We start from the raw sequence: 19,088 nt of genomic DNA, 5'->3' as shown, positions 1-19,088 counted from the left end.
CACCCCGTGTCCTTGGGGCCCTGATGACATATGTCCAGCAGCTCACCTGCCCATTTTCAGCTCATAGTTCTAACCTCCAACATCTTCCTGCATTAGTTCTCTGTCCGCCCTGATGTTTGCCACATCTCCCAATTTAGTATCATCTGCAAATTTAATTAACATGCTGTTGCCTCCCTGTTCCAGGCCATTAATGAAGATGTTATGGCAGTACCCAGCAAACAATATTTTCAAGGTCACGAGGAGAGGAGAGCTAAACTACTAATAATACCGCTGCTCAACATGGGGGAAGGAGGCAATCAAGTGCCCACATGTGGATTGAGTCATTTCCTCTGGGTTTTGTGAACTTCCTTTCCCTGACTTGGGTTAGGTTTTTATGCCTCCCTTCTGCCTCAGCCGCTGCACATCCGGGGCAATTCCCATTTGGAGAATGAAGAAAATCAGATGACGCCTTCATTTTATTTTCTAGCAGGAGAAACAGCTACTAATTGAGCATTTAGAGAGAGACGGTGTACATGATAAAAACAAAGTAGTCTTTATCAGGCTTGTTATCTGGCCACCTCTCCACTCCTGAAGCACTAAATGTGACAGTGGAAAATACACATCAAGGCCAAGGCACCTAAAAGCGGATGGAGAGAAGACGTGTTCCTGCTGAGCTGGTTCCTAAGAATCTGCAGCCAAGGGGGGGCACGAAGAAGAGACCCCTTCATCCTTGGCTTGTGCCGCTAACCCTGTTTATGACCCCATAGCAGATCTTGAGCCCCTCCCCCTTTAGTCTAACATCACCCTCTGCATTACAAGTGGCCCATTATGAACCTGATTTGCCTTCCTTCCACACCAAACTGCAGATACCATACCGTAACACTGCAGATTGCTTGGATCAGAAGTACTGAGTCACAGGAGCAATTCAGGATAATGCTATTTACGCCCAGAAAATTGATCCCGGGTTATTTACTGTTTCTAGCACTTCCCTTCTCATCTCTCACTGCAGGCCTGTCTCCAGTTCCCAGGCTTCTAATCATTTCTCAGACAGAATGTCTTGAAGGTGTCTCTGGACCAGAGCCCAGACCGACCCAGCAGAGCCCTGGCGTGGACGGGGGCTGGAACAGCTTGCGTTTCCTGTGCTTGGTGGACAGGCTTGGCCCCCCAGCTGCAGGCCTTCCCGGATCCAGATCTGGCCTCTCCAAACCTGAGGACACGCAAGAACAACCTGTGTGTGTTTCAGTTGGTCAGCAGGACTGGAGTCACACTCAGACACCTCTCCAGGGAGGTGGCTTAGGGAGAGAGCCACAGGTTTGGAGAATTTGTACCTGGCCTGTTGTGGGCCTTCTCCAGCTGTAAACATTAATGTGCTCACTCATCAAACATTGAGAGGCAAAAAAGCACAGTAGATTCTGAAGCTAGACTCCTAAGTTTGAATCCTGGCCCTGACGTTTTAGTAACTGCACTACGTTGGGCTTCACCCCAATTTTCCCGCCTGTAAAATGGGATAATAGCCACACCAACCTTATAGGGTTGTGAGATTTTTTAAAGCTGATGTGTGTGATGTTTGGCTGTTATTACATACTAAATGCCTTTAACACTCCAGACACTCTCGAGGTCAGAGGTCAGCAAACTTTTTCTGTAAGGTCCAGATAATAAATATTTTTGCATTTGTGGGCCATAATGTCTCTGTCACAACTATCCAACCCTGCTGTTGCAGCCCCAAAGCTGCCATAGACAATAAGCAGTTGAATGAGCATGGCTGTGTTCCAATAAAACTTTATTTATGGACACAGAAATGTGAGTTTCATATAAACTCACCTGTCACTAAACATTATTCTTCTTTGGATTTTTTTAAATATTAAAAATGTAAAAATCACTTAGTTCACAGGCTATATGAAAATAGAGAGCAGGCTGGGTTTGACCTATATTTGGCCCACCCCGGTCAAGGCATTGGAGACGCAGATGCTGGCATGTCCTGCCATAGGAACCCGTGGTGCAGACAGAGCCTCCCTGGAGCTTCCCTGAGGCTGGGGTGCTGGCAGGCTCCTTCACAACCCTCATGCTATTTTTCCCCCACCAAGGTCTGACTTTGTCTTAAAATCCCCTCTTGGAATGGAGGCAGTGAGACTCCAATCAGGCCAAGGTTAAGAAATGGCAGTTCAATTCCAAGCCCCAGCATTTTGAGTTCTAGTTCCTCTGAGATAAATCTCAGACTCCGGAAACCCAGTGCACAAGCCTGTCACCAGTCCAGCACTCTGGAGAAGTTCTAACCTCGCATTGGGAATAGAAAGCAGAGAACCGATGGGGGGAGGGGGGGTCTTGCTCAGCAGGGAATTTAGATGTTATCTGGGTTAAGTTTGAAGCACTGCAAATGTGTTTCTTTCAGAGGGCAAAAGCCAGAGCAGACAGAAGGATGACAGGGTAGGGGTTCCTGGACAAGCAGCAAGCAGTTCCCTTCTGGACCTTTGGGGCAGGCTCTCTGGAAGGCACTAATGGCCAACGAAGTTTCACTTTGTTGTCAGTAGGGAATGACTTCTGTCCACCCAGACTCGGGACTTCACATCAGTCTCCCATCCTCGCCGCTCCCTGCTCCAAGGCCTATGCCCCAACACTGAGTGATTTTCCATCGTGACATGTTCATCATATCCCCTTCAAGGCACCCCTGACTTCCTTCTCCATCAAATCTAAATCCTTCTGCTTGGTTTCTAAGGGCCCCACCCTCAAGGCCCAGACTGACCCTCCCCAACCACACAGTGGACCTCCTGTGACAACGACATCCTCCCATCTGCAGCACCTGTGCATGCCCTGCATCCCAGAATCTCCCTCTCCCACCTCCTGCGACACCTGGCCCCATCCAGCCTTGACCCTTGTGTGAAGAAACCTTGCAGTGGGGTCACAGAGGAGGGATTTAACTGTGCCTCAACTTCCTTATCTGCAAAAGGGGGAAAATAAGGGGACTGACCTCATGGGGTTGTTGAGGTTTAATCTGAACAAGCATGTCACACATTCCCTGAATGGTGCTAGAGGTGGTTCCCAAAAGTGCCCCATGTTCGGAAACAGCAGTAGCCAGCAGCAGCAGCCAGCCCTGTCTGACTCTGGAATACGTTCACCTCTTCCCTCGCTGAATCTTTAAAGTTACTATTTGAATGACACAATCATCACAAAAGGTTTCCTGGATAGAGGTCCATTCTCCCCACTGAGGCTACAGACCTTTCTTACAGCACACTTTACACATTCCCTGGCCTTCCGCAGAGACTCTGGCCCTCTGTGGCCCTGGGTCTGGACTGTCATTTTCTTTTCATTAATCGATTGAAATGGTGCCACGCACTTCTGCACCCTTTCTTTCGTGAAGGGCTTCAGGGGAAAGCTGAAGACAGGCTATCTTCCTATTACGGCACTCTGACAGGCCGACAGAATCTGCTCGCTAAGAGTGGCCTGAAGACACTCAACAACGTTATGTGTTTAAGTAACAAGAAAGGGCTTTCATTGAAATGACCTTCAGAGCAGCAGTTGAGCTCTAAGTGGACAGGAGAGTGCCATCTGGGAGGGGGCTGACCTCTGCCAAACCCTGCAGGAAATCCCAAGAAATCCATGGTGTGGCAGGCCCTGTCTGTTGTTTCCGCGAGCTCCAAGAATCCAGTCTCCCCACCCGGAGCCCCCAAAGGTTAATGGGCTTTGAAGGGAGGACAGGAGGTATATAAGGACCTGTCGGACCAGACAGACGCCAGAGGACAAGCAGAGAGAGACTCTTCCCGGCCCACTCGGACCACTCTCATGCGGTGAGTAGCCAGAGAAGGGTGGGGAGGTGGTCAGCATGAGTCCTGGGGTGGAACTGGGGTGTGAGCCAGGCCAGCCAAGTCCAGAGCATTCTGGGGTGAGCTGACTGGCTCCTGCGGCTCTCTACCACCTTCAGATACCTACCTGGGCTTCAAACTGAGCGCCTTGAGCTGACTTCCAGAGTGTGGGTTAAAGCTGCACATAGTAGGCAAGAGCGGGGCTGCCGGGAGGCATGGAGGCTGGAGAGAGGAGCAAATCCTAGCAAGAAGAGCTGTCTGGGTGAGTGGTGCCGTCGACTGCAGGCAGGAACCCAAGCCAGAGTCCAGCACAGATGCAGGGTCATCCCACCTGGTGTGGAGTCTTGGCTCTGGGAAGTTAAGGGGGAAAGCTGGGTCCCTAGGGAGATGACATGGCTTAGCAAGACTAGCTGGGCCTGGTGCTACTACGGGAGGGAGGGAGAGAGGGAGGGAGACAGGCACCCCGTCAGCCAGAACTGAGCACTTGAAGGCTGGAGCCCCATCCCTGGTGATGGAAAAGGGAAGTCCAGCACCTTACCATACAGTGAAAAGCTCTTGCTCCCACTCTGGAGCTCCCCGAACGCAAACAAGTGTAGGTGATGTGTTGGCTGCCAGTTGGATCAAGAAAATGAGCAGCAATTGGATTTTTGCCTTTTTTTATTTAAAGTTTGTATTGATTCTTATGGAGTGAATTAAATGCAAACACCAGAATGAAAAGGGATCTACAGCATCTTGGGAAAAGGAAATGAGGTGCCATAAATGTGACACATCCGTCTCCTCTGGGAAGGAGCTGGGGCCCCAGAGACTCTGTAGGAGGAGGAATGATGATTCTGAGCCCCCACCCCCACCCTTGCTCTGTCTCCTCAAGATCCCCCCAGGGCTCTGCTCAGGGCCTCAGCTTCTGAGAGTTGGTCTTCAGTGGGTGACTGGTCCTTCCCACTCTCCTGGGAAGTTGTATGCAGCTGGTGTGGAAGGCTTTGGCTGTCTGAGCTCTCGTGTTCTTGCTTGTGGAGTTTTAGTGAGATGGAGAGACAAAGTAGGACGGGGCCACAGGAAAGCAAAGAGGCAGAGGGAGTCCTGCTCAGCAGAGGGGACTTAACACAATGGAGGAGACAGGTACTAGCAGAGAGGCAGGATGCAAGCCCACAGCCTCGAAGAGTTTCTCTGAAGGGACAGTTGAAATTGAACTTGCAGAGAAGTTTGGAGGCCAGTCTAGGGCAGGTTCCTCTCATACCCATGGAATCCAGGCTGCCCAAGGGCTGTGGGAGTCCTGAATTGACCCCTAGAAACTCTTTATCTGAACCCTATAATCCCCCACACCCACACTGCAACAGAGGCTGCCTCTGGTCTCCCTTCCCTGCTTCGGGGGCTTGGCCCCCAAACCCAGCAGTCCACCCAGCACAGGAATGTTGGTTCCCAGAATATCAGCAGGCCCGCTCTTGTGATGCCCTTGTCCACCTTCTGAGTCCACCTGGACTGTGGGGCATTGGGACAAGTACCAGGTCTCAGAAGGCCAACTTCTAGCCCCCACTACCTTGGTGGGAGCAGACTTGGAATGGGACCCTATGGACTAAGGAATCAACCAAGGCTAGCACCCAGCAAGCCACATCCCCCTCCACAGGACCATCCTGACCCTGCCCAGGGTGGGCCCAGCTGGCCCCTTTCTCAAGTCTTTCCATGCCTGCAGTCATCACACCCACCTGTTCCCTGGCAGTCTTGGCAGCCCTCCTTCCTGCCAGCCATTCCAGACTTACCCACTTCTAGGGATGCGGGAGGGCCTCATGCACTCCTGCTGGCATCTGGCTAGCACTCATGGCTTGGGGTTGGAGGGAGCTGTTGCAGGGAGAAGGTTGTTTCTGGATGGTGGCCAACAGGAAGCTAGACTCACTGGAGCTGGGAAGGGGCTTGTTCCAGAGCCAGTGCTGGCCCCAGAGGGGTAGGGACCCCACTCTGCTCTTGGGTGTGGCTCCAAGCTGAAGTTTTCCGTCTGGCTTTGCCTCCACATGGGCAAAGGGTCTCAGTCCCTTCCTCTCTAGACCTGGGGTCTTGGCCTGGTGCCTCCAGGCAGAGCTGGGGTCGTCTGGGCTGGGTCTATTCCTTTCATCATCCTAACTGGCTCAGGGAGCAGGCAGGCTCCCTGGATCTTGGGGCTTAGTTCTGCTGACAATCAGAGTTTTTCTCTGGGACATGAAATCTCTCCTACTTCATTATTAGTGCAGCTGACCCCAGAAATCCTCCCCAGTAACAAAGAGAAGGGCCAACAAGTGGAATGATTCTTCCCTGGTATGTGGCAGGGGCAGAGTGGCCTCTCCGTGGCACTTGGGGCAGAGAGGGGGCTCTGAGCTCATCTGGTACAGCCCCACACCAGGTCCGAGTCTAGAGAGGCTAAGTGGCTTGCTCAAGATCACATCTACAGGTAGGGCGTGGACCAGAACTGAGGGCTCCTGCCTCTGATGCAGCAGTATGTCACTGTGCCCTACACTTGGTGACAGGAGCTTCTTGTCGTTGTACAGCTCCAGGATGGTGTCCTGCAAGGCTGTAGCTGTCCTGCTGGTGGTGCACGCAGCTGCCATGCTGGCCTCCCAGACAGAAGCCTTTGTTCCCATCTTCACCTACAGTGAACTTCAGAGGATGCAGGTAAGAAATTCCTAAGCCGCCCACCTCCCGGGTATGGCTGAGGTGACTCACAGCCCTGCTTGGCACCAAAGTGGTGTTAGTCTCTCTGAGGCACAAGAGTCCCTTTGGTAAACTCACATTTAATCAGCCATGCCAGTGACACTGAGCCCAACATGAAGAACCAGGACCCAAGATATCCACCTCCACCCCTTCACTAGCACCGCAAAGGTGTCAGTGGCTCCCACAAGTGACATCTTTTCCCACCCCTGCCCATCCTTCAGAGGAAATTTTCAATTAACAAGCCAATAAATATTTGCTGAGCATCTCTGCAGCAAAAAGGGCCACCCTGGGTGAGAGGCCAGACACACAAGGAAATCTAAGGACTTCCCATCTTCAAGAAGTGGGCTCGGGAGCCAAGACACAAACATATGAAAAATTCACTAACAATGGAAAACAAAAGGGCGATGTCACAAGACAGGACATGATTAATTGCCCAGTAAGTGATGCTGATGGTAAGTGCTGAGTTCAGTGGAGGAGAAATCACTGTGGGCTGGTGTGTGTTTGGAAGTCCGCAGGGAAGAGAGGAACCTAAGCTGGGGCCTCGAGAGAGGATGGAGGAACAGGTGGGAGCAAATGGCCAGGGTTGGAAAGAAAGAAGGTGCCTTTTCAGGTAGTGGTGGCCAAATCCTTCTCTTCAGATCCTGGAAGAAAACAGGGCAGTCTTAAACGGAACTCAGCAGCGGAGCCTGAGGAAAACTGGGCTGCTGACCCTGCCTCCCTGGGCCTTTTACTTTAGACATCAAGGGGTTCTGAGTGTCTATGCCACCTTTATTTCTTTTTAAATGAGATGAAGAAATGGAGCTTACGTGTCCCACGTGCCCAAGACCAAGGCTCCAATAGGGACACATACACGAGTCTGTCCTCCAGGCATTGGGGCCCTCGGGGCGACCTCTGCATCAGCGCACTGTCTGGGGACAGGTTTGCACATATCTCATGAACAGCATCCTTGGTAGAGACAAGACTAGACCCAGCTCCTCTTCTTCAGGGGCAGACGTGGAAAGTGACAGAGGAGGTGCAGTGAGCCCCCAAAACCTACCTTCCTCCACCACTTGGCTCCCTCAGCAGAAAAGACGACCAACTGTTCTAGAATCACCTTGTCTCAGGGCAGGCCCAGAGCCGAACCCCCAGAGTACCGCCCGTACCAAAGGAATGGGGTGTGTCTGATCTCAGTGCTCAGGGACCTGGCATGCAGGAGGCCCGGGAAGATGTGGAGCTGGACAGAAACAGTCCAAGTCAACAGAACACCAGCTAACAAAATGGCAACCAAAGGACACTTTGCGTTAATCTGCTCTGTGGTTTTATTCCTCTTAATTACCAGGCCCTGGGATTTTTATGAAGAAGCTGCAGACTCCTTCCTCCATAATTCATCTCTCTGTCTTGCCTCTTATAAATCACCTCCCAGGGATTCCAGTTTCCGGGCCACCCCATGGCTTCCTCCCAGGCTCAACTGTCGTACCATCTTTTTTATAGGCTCTTTGCTAAGAAAAACACGTTTTCACACTTAATATGCAAGAAGAGCAGCCACTATTTTCAGCATTTTAACTTAATTAACAGTAACAATCTGGGTGTAATGTCTGAACTACAAAGGAACGGATTCCTCTTGGGGTACATCTGTTCGTGGGCAAATCCGAGGGCCTTAAGCCACTGGGTGTCTGTCAAACCTTGTCAAGAGACACCTGGGAAAAGGGGTTCTTTTGGCCTAGGAGGCAAGGCTGGGGTTGCTCGGGCCACTTAGCACTCTGGGTAGAAACACGAAGGGGCCCTGGGGTGGTTGAAGGAAGACAGGTTTGTACAATTTTGTGCTCGGCTCCTAGGAAAAGGAGTGGCACAAAGGTCAAAAGAAATCCCTGAGTGTAGAGCAGAGGTCTGGAGAGGTGAGCCCTCTGGACCCCGTGGAGCCCACAGAGGAAGAAGAAAAGGAAGTTATCAAGGTGAGCAGACAGTGGTACAACGTAGAGAAACCTAATGGGGGAATGGTTCCCTTGGCCACCGCAGAATGTTCCAGGACACAGAAATGAATCAGACTTTCAGGCAGTGAGCTCCATCCTCGCAGGGAGAGATAGACACCGATGATGAGACAATAAACCATTTTAGGCACCAAATAAAGAAGTGTGTTAGAGAGTGGGGCTGAGGACACTGCTTTGGCCAGGGGGGCAGGGTGGGGAAGACCTCTCAGAGGAGGTGACCTTTGATTTGAAGCCTGAAGGATCAAGAGGAACCATCCATGCAAAGAGCTAGAGCAAGAACATCCCCTAAGAAGGAACAGTGAGTGCAGAGTTCAGGAAGTACCATGGGTCAGATCCCAGGCCTAGGGCATGCTGAGAGAGGGCAACGGGCTGGCAGGGCCTGGTGGGCCAGGCAAGTCATCTAGGCGGCTGTTGGGGGTTCAAAGCCAGGAGGTCACCGATCCGACTTAGAAAGTTGCAGGGCAGCACAAGTGGAGGCAGAAGACCAATCAGGTGGCAGCTGTGGTCCTCAGGAGAGAGATGATGGGGGTGCCGGTTCCTCCCCCAGACAGGAGCCCTCAGGAGACAGCCTCAGCATCAAAACCCAGGGCCCTAGGCCTTCAGTGCCAAGTTAGGATGCACAGATTGTTGGAGAGAGCTTTGAGTGTGTTTAGTTCAGCTCTTTATTTCACAGATTCATTTATTCAGACAGTGAATACTTACTGAGCCCATGCTATGTGCAAGGCACAGTTCTGGGCCCTCGGGATAGGGTGGTGAACAATACAGGCAATTTCTCTGCCCTCGTGGAGCTCACACTCCAGGGGGATCAGAAATAAGATACTGGAAGGACCAGCAATAAACTCCAAACAGAATAAATAAGCAAACTTTATTGTATATCAGGAAGTGATAGGAAAGTAAAACAGGCAAAGGAGATGCAGTGGGTTGTAATTTTAAATAGGGTGATCAGAGCAGCTTCATGAGTGATTGGTATTTGTGCAAAGACCTGAAAAGACAGAGGGAGTAAACCATAAGGATGTCTGGGGGAAGTGCTTTCCAGGCAGAAGGAACAGCCAGTGCAAAGGCCCTGAGGCAGGAGTGGGGCCCATTGCTTTCAGGGAAGAGTAAAGAGGCCAGAGTGGCTGGAGCAAAGGGAGTAAGGGGGGAGAGCAGGAGGTGAAGCCAGAATGTGGACTTTATAAGCCATTGTTTGGAGTTTGCTCTGATTCTGTTGAGGTGGGAGCCCTTGAGGGCTTTTAAGTAGAGGAGCGACATGGTCTGATTTACACTTTTTTAAATTGAAGTATAGTTGATTTACAATGTGTTAGTTTCTGTTGTACAGCAAAGTGATTCAGTTATACACATATATACATGTTCTTTTTTCATATTCTTTCCCATTATGGTTTATTACAGGATATTGAATATAGTTCCCTGTGCTATGCAGTAGGATTGTTGTTTATCCATTTTATATATAGTAGCTTGCTAATCCCAAATTCCTATTTTATTCCTCCCCCGCCCCCTTCCCCCTTTGGTAACCATAAGTTTGTTTTCTATGTCTGTGAGTCTGTTTCTATTTTGTAAATATGTTCATTTGTGTCATATTTTAGATTCCACATATAAGTGACATCATATGATATTTGTCTTCTGTCTGACCTACTTCACTTAGTATGATAATCTCTAGGCCATCCATGTTGCTGCAAATGGCATTATTTTATTCTTTTTTTTTTATAGCTGAGTACTAGTATTCCACTATATATATATACATATACATATACATATACATATACATATACATATACATATACATATACCACAACATCTTTATCCAGTCATCTATTGAGGGACATTTAGGTTGCTTCCATGTCTCAGCTGTTATAAATAGTGCTGCTATGAACATTCGGGTGCATGTATCTTTTTGAATTAGAGTTTTCTCTGGAAATATGTCCAGGAGTGGGATTCCTGGATCATTTGGCAATTTAGTTCTTTAAGGAACCTCCATACTATTTTCCACAGTGGCTGCACCAATTTACATTACTACCAACAGTGTAGGAGAGTTCCCTTTTCTCCACAGCCTCTCCAGCATTTATTATTTGTACTTTTTGATGATGGCCGTTCTGACCGGTGTGAGGTGATACCTCAATGTAGTTTTGATTTGCATTTCTCTAATAATTAGCAATATTAAGCATCTTTTCATGTGCCTGTTGGCCGTCTGTGTCTTCTTTGGAGAAATGTCTACTTGGGTCTTCTGCCCATTTTTGACTGATTTACATTTTTAAAGAGTTTCCCCAGCATCTGTGTTGAGGTAAAGGCAGAATTAGGGAGACCACTGAGGAGGCTGCTGCAGTACCCAAGAGGTACAGACAGACACACAGACAAACAGAGAAAGAGGTCCAGCCCAGGGTGGTCACGGTGGAGGCAGAGCAAAGTGGTCCGATTCTGGAAATATTTTGGAGGTATAAGCTTATGGGATTTGCTGGGAGTAAAAATGGATATAGGACGTGAAGAAAGAGAAAAGTAAAACCAACTTCAAGGGTTTTGGCTGGAACACCTGGAAGGATAGATTTGCCACTCACTGAGCAGATGAAGCCTGTGGTGGTTCATGCTGGTGGGAGGAAGATCATGAGGTAGACTAGACCTGTGAACTATGAGATGCCTGTTGGGCATCCAGGTAGAGATGTCACACAGGTAGGTGGACGTACAAGTCTGGACTTCAGGAAAGGTTAGGGCTGGAGGCATAAATGTGGGAGTCATCAGCAGTTACATAGAATTTCAAGCCAGAACAAGGTGAGATCCCCAGGGGCAGTGAAGGGGATGGAGAAAGAAGCCCCAGGACTGAGCGCAGGGCACTTTTCTGTAAAGAGGCCTGGAAGGAAGGAGACTGATATCTAGAGACAGAGCATTGCCAAGGTCACACAATGGTCAGGGTAGGACCAGGCTGGACTCCACACCTCCTGCTTCCCGTGGACACTGGCCAGTGATCTTTCCAACGTCTTGGGTCCCTGCAGCATGCTGTCCATAAACAGTGAGGTCACACATGTGGCTGTCACTGCAGGGTGTAGGGGGGAGGCTCCTTTCCTTCCCATAGGCTCCCTGAGCACTAGAGGAGAAAGCTGGGAGTAGGTCCTCCACCTGGCAAAGAACTGCCCTCTAAATGCACCTGAGGCTGCGTTTCCGGTACTAATTCTGAGGTTCCCTCAGTCCGTGTTACACCAGAGGGAACATCTAGGGAGGCTTGGGGTAAGGTACCTCTTAACGCCTTCCCTTCCCCCTAGAACCATGACATACAGGCCAGGAGGTCCATTCTGGGCCGTCTAGTCCAGTCTCCTCATTCTAAAGTGAGGAAACAGACCCAGGGAAAGGCACACCCACAGCAAGGACAGCACAGGCAGGGCTGAAACCCTCAGCCAGTGGAGCCACCTCTAAGGTTGTCCTTCAGGCATCCTGAGCCCATTTCCCACACTGCACGAGTCAGGTGGGATGGGGGAGCAAGCCAGGGAGTCTCTCAGTCTGCCCACTGCTGGCTTGTGCAGCAAGACCATTGAACCAGGAGGCCCTGGGGGGGTGATGGCAAGATCAGTTGGCGCTCCTGGCTCTGCCCCAACAACCTCTCTCAGTGAAGAGCCTCCAGACAGCTCCTCTACAGTCTCACTTGTGTCCACACGGAGCTAGAGAGAGCGTATCCCGGTGGTCATAGGCATGGACCCTGGAGCCAGGCGCCCTGGGTATACCGTCTTCATCCTCTGCCACTTAGTACTTGTGTGACCTTGAGCAAATTACTCTACCCCTTTGTTCTCAGTTTCCTCATATGCAAAATGGGGACACTAATATTCTCTACATCATAGGGTTATTGAGAGGCTTAACATATGGAAAGCATTTAGAATGATACCTGACATGTGGTCAAACTCCACCACGTGTTATCTGTTATTATTCAGGAGAAGGGGAGGGGCGTTTCCTCCTCAAATGAAAAGCCCTCTGTCCCAGCTTCCCCACCAGCAGAGGGTGGTTGATCCTCCTCCTCACTGGCCTCAGCAACTGCCAGGATCCAGCCCCCTGGTTAGAAATGAGGGGAAGTGGCAGAATTCCCAGCCAGAATCCCCAGAGGATCCCAGAGGATCAGGAAGAGTGGGGCCTGCCAAGTGGCAAGGCTCCCCGCAGTCCCTCCTGCCACCTGTAGGGCACCCAGGGGTTAACGGCACGGCAGATTCTCCGTTGTGGTTAACTCTGCCTTATTTCACAGCTGACTGCCCCTGTGGAAATTGGAGTGAGGATGAACTCCCGGCAGCTGGAAAAGTACCGGGCCACCCTGGAAGGGCTGCTGAGCGAGGTGCTGCTGTCCACCCAGAAAGGTACGGGGAGGGAGGACAGCCGGGCCTGCCCTCCGCCCGCCCCGGTGTTAATATTCCAGCAGCGCATCCGAGCAGGGTTTGGGGACTGTGATTTTTTTCTGCTTTGCACTTGAGAACCTGAGGCTGCCTTCTCCCTCAAGCACTCCCACCCCCTCGCCCCATCTCTGAGGGGAGCCCAATCACAGAGCAAGGCTGGCTCGGGCTCAGATGGCTGCTGTTGGTTGAGGAGGCCTGATTTGAGGGTTCAGACCTCTTTCTTAAATGCCCTTTCAAAGAGGGCCACAGCAAGTGACAACAACCCCCAACCCTTCCCCTGCAGCAGATCCGTTCATTCCCTCCCAAAACGCCACTGAGGTCAAGTGGTTGCTCCGAAGGAAACCCTCGTGCAGTCTGGCCGCAAAAGCCTGCATTCCCCCTCCTCCATCCATTCTGAAAATCGAAGTCCTGAGCCCCATTTGGCCTTGCCAGGTTCAAGGTCTGCCTGGGTTACTTGTGCAAAGTTAGATCTTGTCTGACAAACAGCCACTAATTTCTTCTCATAGTGCCTAAAGGAGAGGAGAGGAAGGGAAGAAGTGTTGTTTGAGGCGGAGGAACTGGGAGGTTGAATTAATAGCCCCAGGCTACAGAAAAAGCTGGAGGTCGACCTCCCCTCCTGGATGTCCCTCCTTCCTCAGACCTGCAGGCAGGTTTTGAAGGCCGTTTCATAAACAGTCCTGCTGACACTTCTGAGATGCAAACCTCCTTTGTTTTTCTCCAGCAGCCAAGTGATGGGCCACTCCAGGGAGAAGGTAGACGAAACTCAGACCCCCACTCCCACCCAGAGAGGGCCCAGAAGTCTGCATGGTCCATCTGCTGGGCTTGGAAGGAAAACACCCTCTCCCAAGCAAATCCCCCTCCAGCAAATAAAGCATGAAATACACAGAAATGACTTTATTTAATATTTTAATTTCCAAAAGTCAGACTCAGGTCATGCCATTAAAGGGAAAATAAAGCTCAGGGGGAGTGTGGCCATAAATACAGTAGCAAAGCGTGTGCCTTGTGTGAGTTCTATGTTCAAATTTTTATTTAGACTCACGGAATTGGAAGATTTGTGCCAGCCCTTCCGTTACAGGTGAGGAAACTGAGGCCTAGAGAGATGGCACTTTTTGCCCACATGCTGAGTCAGTGGCAGAGCAAGCACTAGAATTCAGGTCTCCTGAATCCTGGTGCATTTTCTGTTCACTGACGAGCTTGATGTCTAATGGACCAGAGCATTTTAAGGCTTCTGCATTCAACCCCTTACTGAGTAACTTCCAGCTAGCCCTTTAACCTCAATGAGCCTTTGCAAAAGCAAGGTGGTGATATCTGCCCTGAGATCTAGGGACGGAGGCACCAGCAAAAAGCAAATAGCTATTATTATTATCACCTTGTGACTCCACATGCTCCAGCATCTGTGGCAAAATTACATAGCTAACCCCCTTATTTCTGCCTTCTAAACAAAACTGGATGGGAAATTTAATTCTAATTTAATTTTACGTTAATGAATGTTCATTTATCTATAAACTGAGGCCATATAGGAACCGCAGTGCCTTCCATCCATAGGTTCCCAGCAATTAGACACAGTTCCCGTTCTGTATTTCCACCCACCCAGCCACTTTGAGGGCTTAGCCACGGTTAACAGTCGGAACAAGTTGACCCTTATTTGGGGTGCCCTGAGTGCTCCCCGAGGAACTTTACGTGGGACCCAGACCCTGCACGTTCACACAATTGCCAGTGCACATACTGATCGACCCAAGCTTAGCTGCCGGTTCCTGGGAAATGCTGCCAAGACACCCGGCAATAAATGGAGAGAGGGCTGCAGCAGGGCATGTGGGGAGAGAACGAAGGAAAAGACACAGGAATCTACCTATAAAGCATGCAATTGGAGGAACTGGATCCAGGACTCTTCCTCGCCCTTACAAGTTAGACCCAGCCAGTTCACACCATTATCTGTAACACACTCCAAGAAGCAGAAAAACAAAATGCTCATTGTCTCTCACTGTGGAAAACAGACTTCGTGCCTTTTCCTCATCTTCTGCTCAGGTCTGCCCTAACAGTGAAACCACCTTCCCTCATCACCAGCAGGGGGCGCCCATTTCTGGGGCTGGGGCCCCAGCACCCACGGGAATTTTCCTTAAGATGCCAGGGGTCGTAGAGCAGTATTGAAATAGGTGCTGTGGAGGGAAATGAAACCCCTAGGAGATTTTGCCCCAGATGGTCTGCATTTTTTTCAAATAGGAATTGGTTCTGCAACCGCAGCACCTGGGAAGCTTGAAGGTGCTGTCTGTTCCTCAGAACAACCCCATTCAAAGCTCAGCACTGCTGCTGGGTTGTCCCCAACCCTCACCTGGGGGCCTCTGATGTGCTTCCTGGTAATGAGCCACAACAGGGACCCAGCCACCACCTGCTTCTGTATGCACAGTGCCCTGGCCACCTGTTTGGATGTGTCGACGCCTTTCTTCTCTCGTTTTCCTCCTCTTGCCAGTGTTCAATTTCTTACAGTTGGCTCAAATAATTCTTTTTCTCTAACAAGCACCACCAGTTTTCAGGATAGGGAGCTCGATTGCTTACAGGACACGCACAGCCCTGGAAGAAATTAAAATTGCGGGAGGTTGGGGAGGTTCTGAGCTGAGCCAGGAGAAAATGATCGTGTTTTCACAAAGCAGAAGTAACAAGAGACACACTCGTGATTAAAGCTAGAGGATGCCTAGACCAGGACCTAGCCAGGATCAGAGACAGGGAAAGTGCCCAGAGGAACCAGCAGGGCAAGGTTGCCGCCTCTCGCCACATCTCGCTGAGGTTTATCCAGCAAAATCTGCAAGAATCTCTCCAGATACCTGGCAATTATCGAGAGTTACCAATTACGCAGCTTCATTTGGAATGTAGTTTTACACTTAGGACCACGGGGAAATTATAGGGCAACCTGAGCCTAGCTTCACAAGATGGAGATGATGAGGTATTTTCTCGGTAACCACGTCAGTGTGATTTTATAATTACTGAGCTATGTGGATTTGCCATGAAATTGAACAGTTAAAAGCAAAGAGTAATTGCCTGATATCGGTACTCTGTAATTTAGTATAATCTAATCATGGACAAAGCCCAAAAGAAAATGTTCTGAAAGCATTACATTTTTCTTCATACACAGTTCGTTATTGACATCAGGGAATATATTCCTTGCCTCTAAAGGAACTCTTACCTACAGATATCAAGGTATGAAAGTGGCCAAAATATTGAGAGTTTTGTTTCATTTTCAGCCGATTATGAAAAGCAGGTGACATAACCGTGCATTAAACCCATTTGGACATTTCTCTGTGACTCTGACCCCTTCACTGACCTAGAGAGAGGAAAGGGTGACCCTCCTCTGCCACAGGCAGAGAGATGGGGCAACAAGGTGCTGGGCGGAGCTGGGGCCATTCCAGTTCAAATCTGAGCCCAAAATAGCACCCACATTGTCCCCCTTTCCAACTACACTTTCCTAGTGCCCCCACCATGGTGTGATGCCACCCATGATGTGATTTGAAGGAAGCCCAGAATAGCCAAGAAGGGTGCACGAGGCCAGTGACAAAGTGGATCAAGGACAAGTCCTGGAGCATCTTTAAGGACCTGATAAATGTGTGCAGGGCTTTTCGCAAGAGGAGAGGGAGAAAGGAACCCACTAAAAGATTTATAGCTGTTATTATTCTAAGGTTCTGCTGAGACAGAGAGAGGTCAGCAGGACGGCAGGCAGCATGGCAGCCCTCCGGGAATCGAGGGCATCCTCCGAGCGGCTCTCATCTGTACTAAATGTGTGGCTGTGGTTACAAAGGAGATTTAGACATGGGAGCTTGTTTTTCCTCTTTTGCCTTTAATAAGTCAGAAAGACCGACCACAACCTGAGCTGCTAGCCTTAAAAAAAAAAAAAAAGACCCACAACAAAGTGATGAGAAAGAAGGTCACACAGGACAGACATTGACTTTGCAGTATTGCCCTGTTTTTTGACATATGTTTTCCTATACTCGACAGGCCTAGCACCACTGTGGAGACACAGAAAGGCAGATCTGAGAAGGCCCGAAGGGGCCTCATGGGCAGCTCCTGACATGCAGGCAGTGGAGACCAAGGAGCTCTGAGACGGAGCCCTCCAGAGGGGAAGACACCAGGATCACTGACGGAACTGTGGGGATGGTCACATGGAGGAAAGTGGACAGCAACAAACTGACTTCACTGAAGCCTGTAAAAGCACACTGAGGGCACAGAATGTTGATGGAGGATTCTAAAGACTTACCAGTCCAGGGAAGGGGTGGACTAGAACAGGGAGTTCAAGAGGAACATGCAAAGGCTAGAGACCTGGGAGGAATGACTGACTTGTGAGACTTTTTTCTGATTAACTTTTTCAATCAGATTGTGAGGCTTCTTCTTGGAGGAGTAGGGAAGGGAAGCAATGATGCTGTATGCTGCGAACATGATGAGATCTAGGCTAGAGGGAAGATAACAGAGGTGGGTTGGGGCTGGGGGAGGGCTATGGGTCATTTGGCCCTGGGTGTGTGCAGCTGCTAGAACCCCTTACACAAGGAAGGCTGATAAAGCCCACACTGGGGACCACCTCTGGGGGTGGCTTCAGTTCAGTATGTTTTTTAATTGCCCTGAAATCCACTGTGTTGAAGTAGACCGTAACTCTGCAAAATGCTGTAGTGTTAACTTTGTTTAAGCATCAGTTTCCAGCCCTCTTAGAATACACAGGTCCAGTATTGATGCCGAAAGGCTCATTCTTTATATATTGAACTGCACAGCTGCAAGGAGTTGCACAAATGTTACCAACTCATTTGTCATGCAAACAGTGCTTCAGAAAGAAATAAAATACTATTATGTGGTATATGTGTTAGGCAATCACTATATCAAATTCATGGCATTCCGTGCAAACACAGGCAGCGAAAAGGAAAACAACACTTGGTGAGAGAAATCGCACCACATGGGAGCAGCTAAGTCGGGGGAGATGGAGAGGCTAACTCGGAAGCCTGACCAAGCCGAGGCTGTAATTTTCCAGCAATGTGGCCAGTTACAAATGTCCCTGTGATAGAGCAAGTGGCAGGAAGGCAAACACTGGCAGAGGCGCCATGCCCAGGGACCCAGGGCAGGGACAAGGAGGGTAGGCAATGGGACCATAGGGAAGGAGGGGAGATTGGAGGAAGGGGAGAACTGAACTGGAGGGGTAAAAATGGAATGGAACCTATGGGGCTGGCAGTACGTGTTTGGGAAAGGCAGTTGATGAGGGATGTGGAAGGAAAACAAAGAAGAGGGAGGTGGGAGGAAGACTATGAACCATAGTTTTATTTCCATTTGTCACCACTCCCCATGCTTCCCTTAGAGATTTCTCTGCTAAGAGCCTTCATGTAATCAAATAGCACTCCTGGTGGGAGGTTCTACACCACACTGATGCTGCAGACAAATGGATTATGTATAAACACTTAGGAGCAAGTGCCAAGCACTGTCCTGAGCACCATATACAAATTACCTCTTCTAATCCTCACAGTAACTCTATGAGGTTCACTGGCCAACAAGCTAGAAATGTTTTTGTTTTTTGTTTGTTTTTAGAAATGTTAATCAGGTATGATCACATATCTAGTAGTGATGGAGCTGGGATTCGAGGAACCCCTACCTAAATCCACACATGACACAAGGCTAGGTCCCTGGGGTCTTCCCCCACCCATCTCTGCTCAGGAAAATCCCAACATCCGACCACAGGGCCTCCTCCCACAGGCCAGAAGTGCCCATACGAGCCCAAGGGTATTTGGCTTTTCTGCCCCCATCAGGCAGGAGCTCCTTGTGGACCAGCATCTGGCCAAGGGCAAGACCTGCACCCTCTTGAGGCTCAATATCAACGATTGAATGAAGAGCCAGGAAAACACAGAGGCCTGCTGGCCATGATCTGTGGTCGGACAGGGTCCCAGAGCATGCCTGGGGTCCACTCCAAGACCCAAAAAAGGCCCTTCCCTGAACGCATTGGTCCCCAAGCCAGAAAGAGGCAAAGGATTCTGTCTCCCCACTTTGGGTAGTGACTTGTCTTTCACCATTAAGCAATTCATCCGTTAAATCAACATTTTATTGAGTGCCTACCACATGCCAGGGACTGCGCAGGGAGCGGAGGATTCAGAGATAAACACCGCTTGGTCTACAGATGAGAAGGACTGAGCAAGATGGGAAGGAAAAAAGGGAAACCAAAAGCAAAACCAAAATCCCCTCGGACCTCCCCAACATGGCGATCTTGGAAGCCGAATTTGACCTCCTCGCCATGGCCCTCCTCATCACGGCCCGCCCATCGGGCAGGCGTAGACCCTCTCAACATGGCGGCCGCG

General features: G+C 49.9%; 1 protein-coding gene across 1 annotated transcript; it reads left to right on the top strand.

The window, feature by feature from the left end:
- Positions 1-6,296: 6,296 nt before the first annotated feature.
- Positions 6,297-18,621, top strand: MLN (motilin). The gene is made up of 4 exons (XM_074349065.1): positions 6,297-6,413; positions 8,267-8,383; positions 12,633-12,817; positions 18,546-18,621. The coding sequence occupies exons 1-4, from the start codon at positions 6,297-6,299 to the stop codon at positions 18,619-18,621; spliced, it is 495 nt and encodes a 164-aa protein (XP_074205166.1).
- The last annotated feature ends 467 nt before the right edge of the window (positions 18,622-19,088 follow it).

This window comes from Camelus bactrianus, chromosome 20, assembly GCF_048773025.1.
Source record: "Camelus bactrianus isolate YW-2024 breed Bactrian camel chromosome 20, ASM4877302v1, whole genome shotgun sequence".
Lineage (NCBI taxonomy): Eukaryota > Metazoa > Chordata > Mammalia > Artiodactyla > Camelidae > Camelus > Camelus bactrianus.
The sequence above is the reverse complement of the archived record's forward strand: the minus strand, read 5'-3'. Positions and strand labels throughout refer to the sequence as shown.

Bases quoted from the DNA above. Each gene is read 5' to 3' on its own strand.
- MLN (XM_074349065.1), top strand. From the start codon at position 6,297: ATGGTGTCCTGCAAGGCTGTAGCTGTCCTGCTGGTGGTGCACGCAGCT. The intron at 6,414-8,266 runs GTAAGAAATTCC...CTCGGCTCCTAG, and splicing joins GTGAACTTCAGAGGATGCAG to GAAAAGGAGTGGCACAAAGG. The intron at 8,384-12,632 runs GTGAGCAGACAG...CTTATTTCACAG, and splicing joins AAGAAAAGGAAGTTATCAAG to CTGACTGCCCCTGTGGAAAT.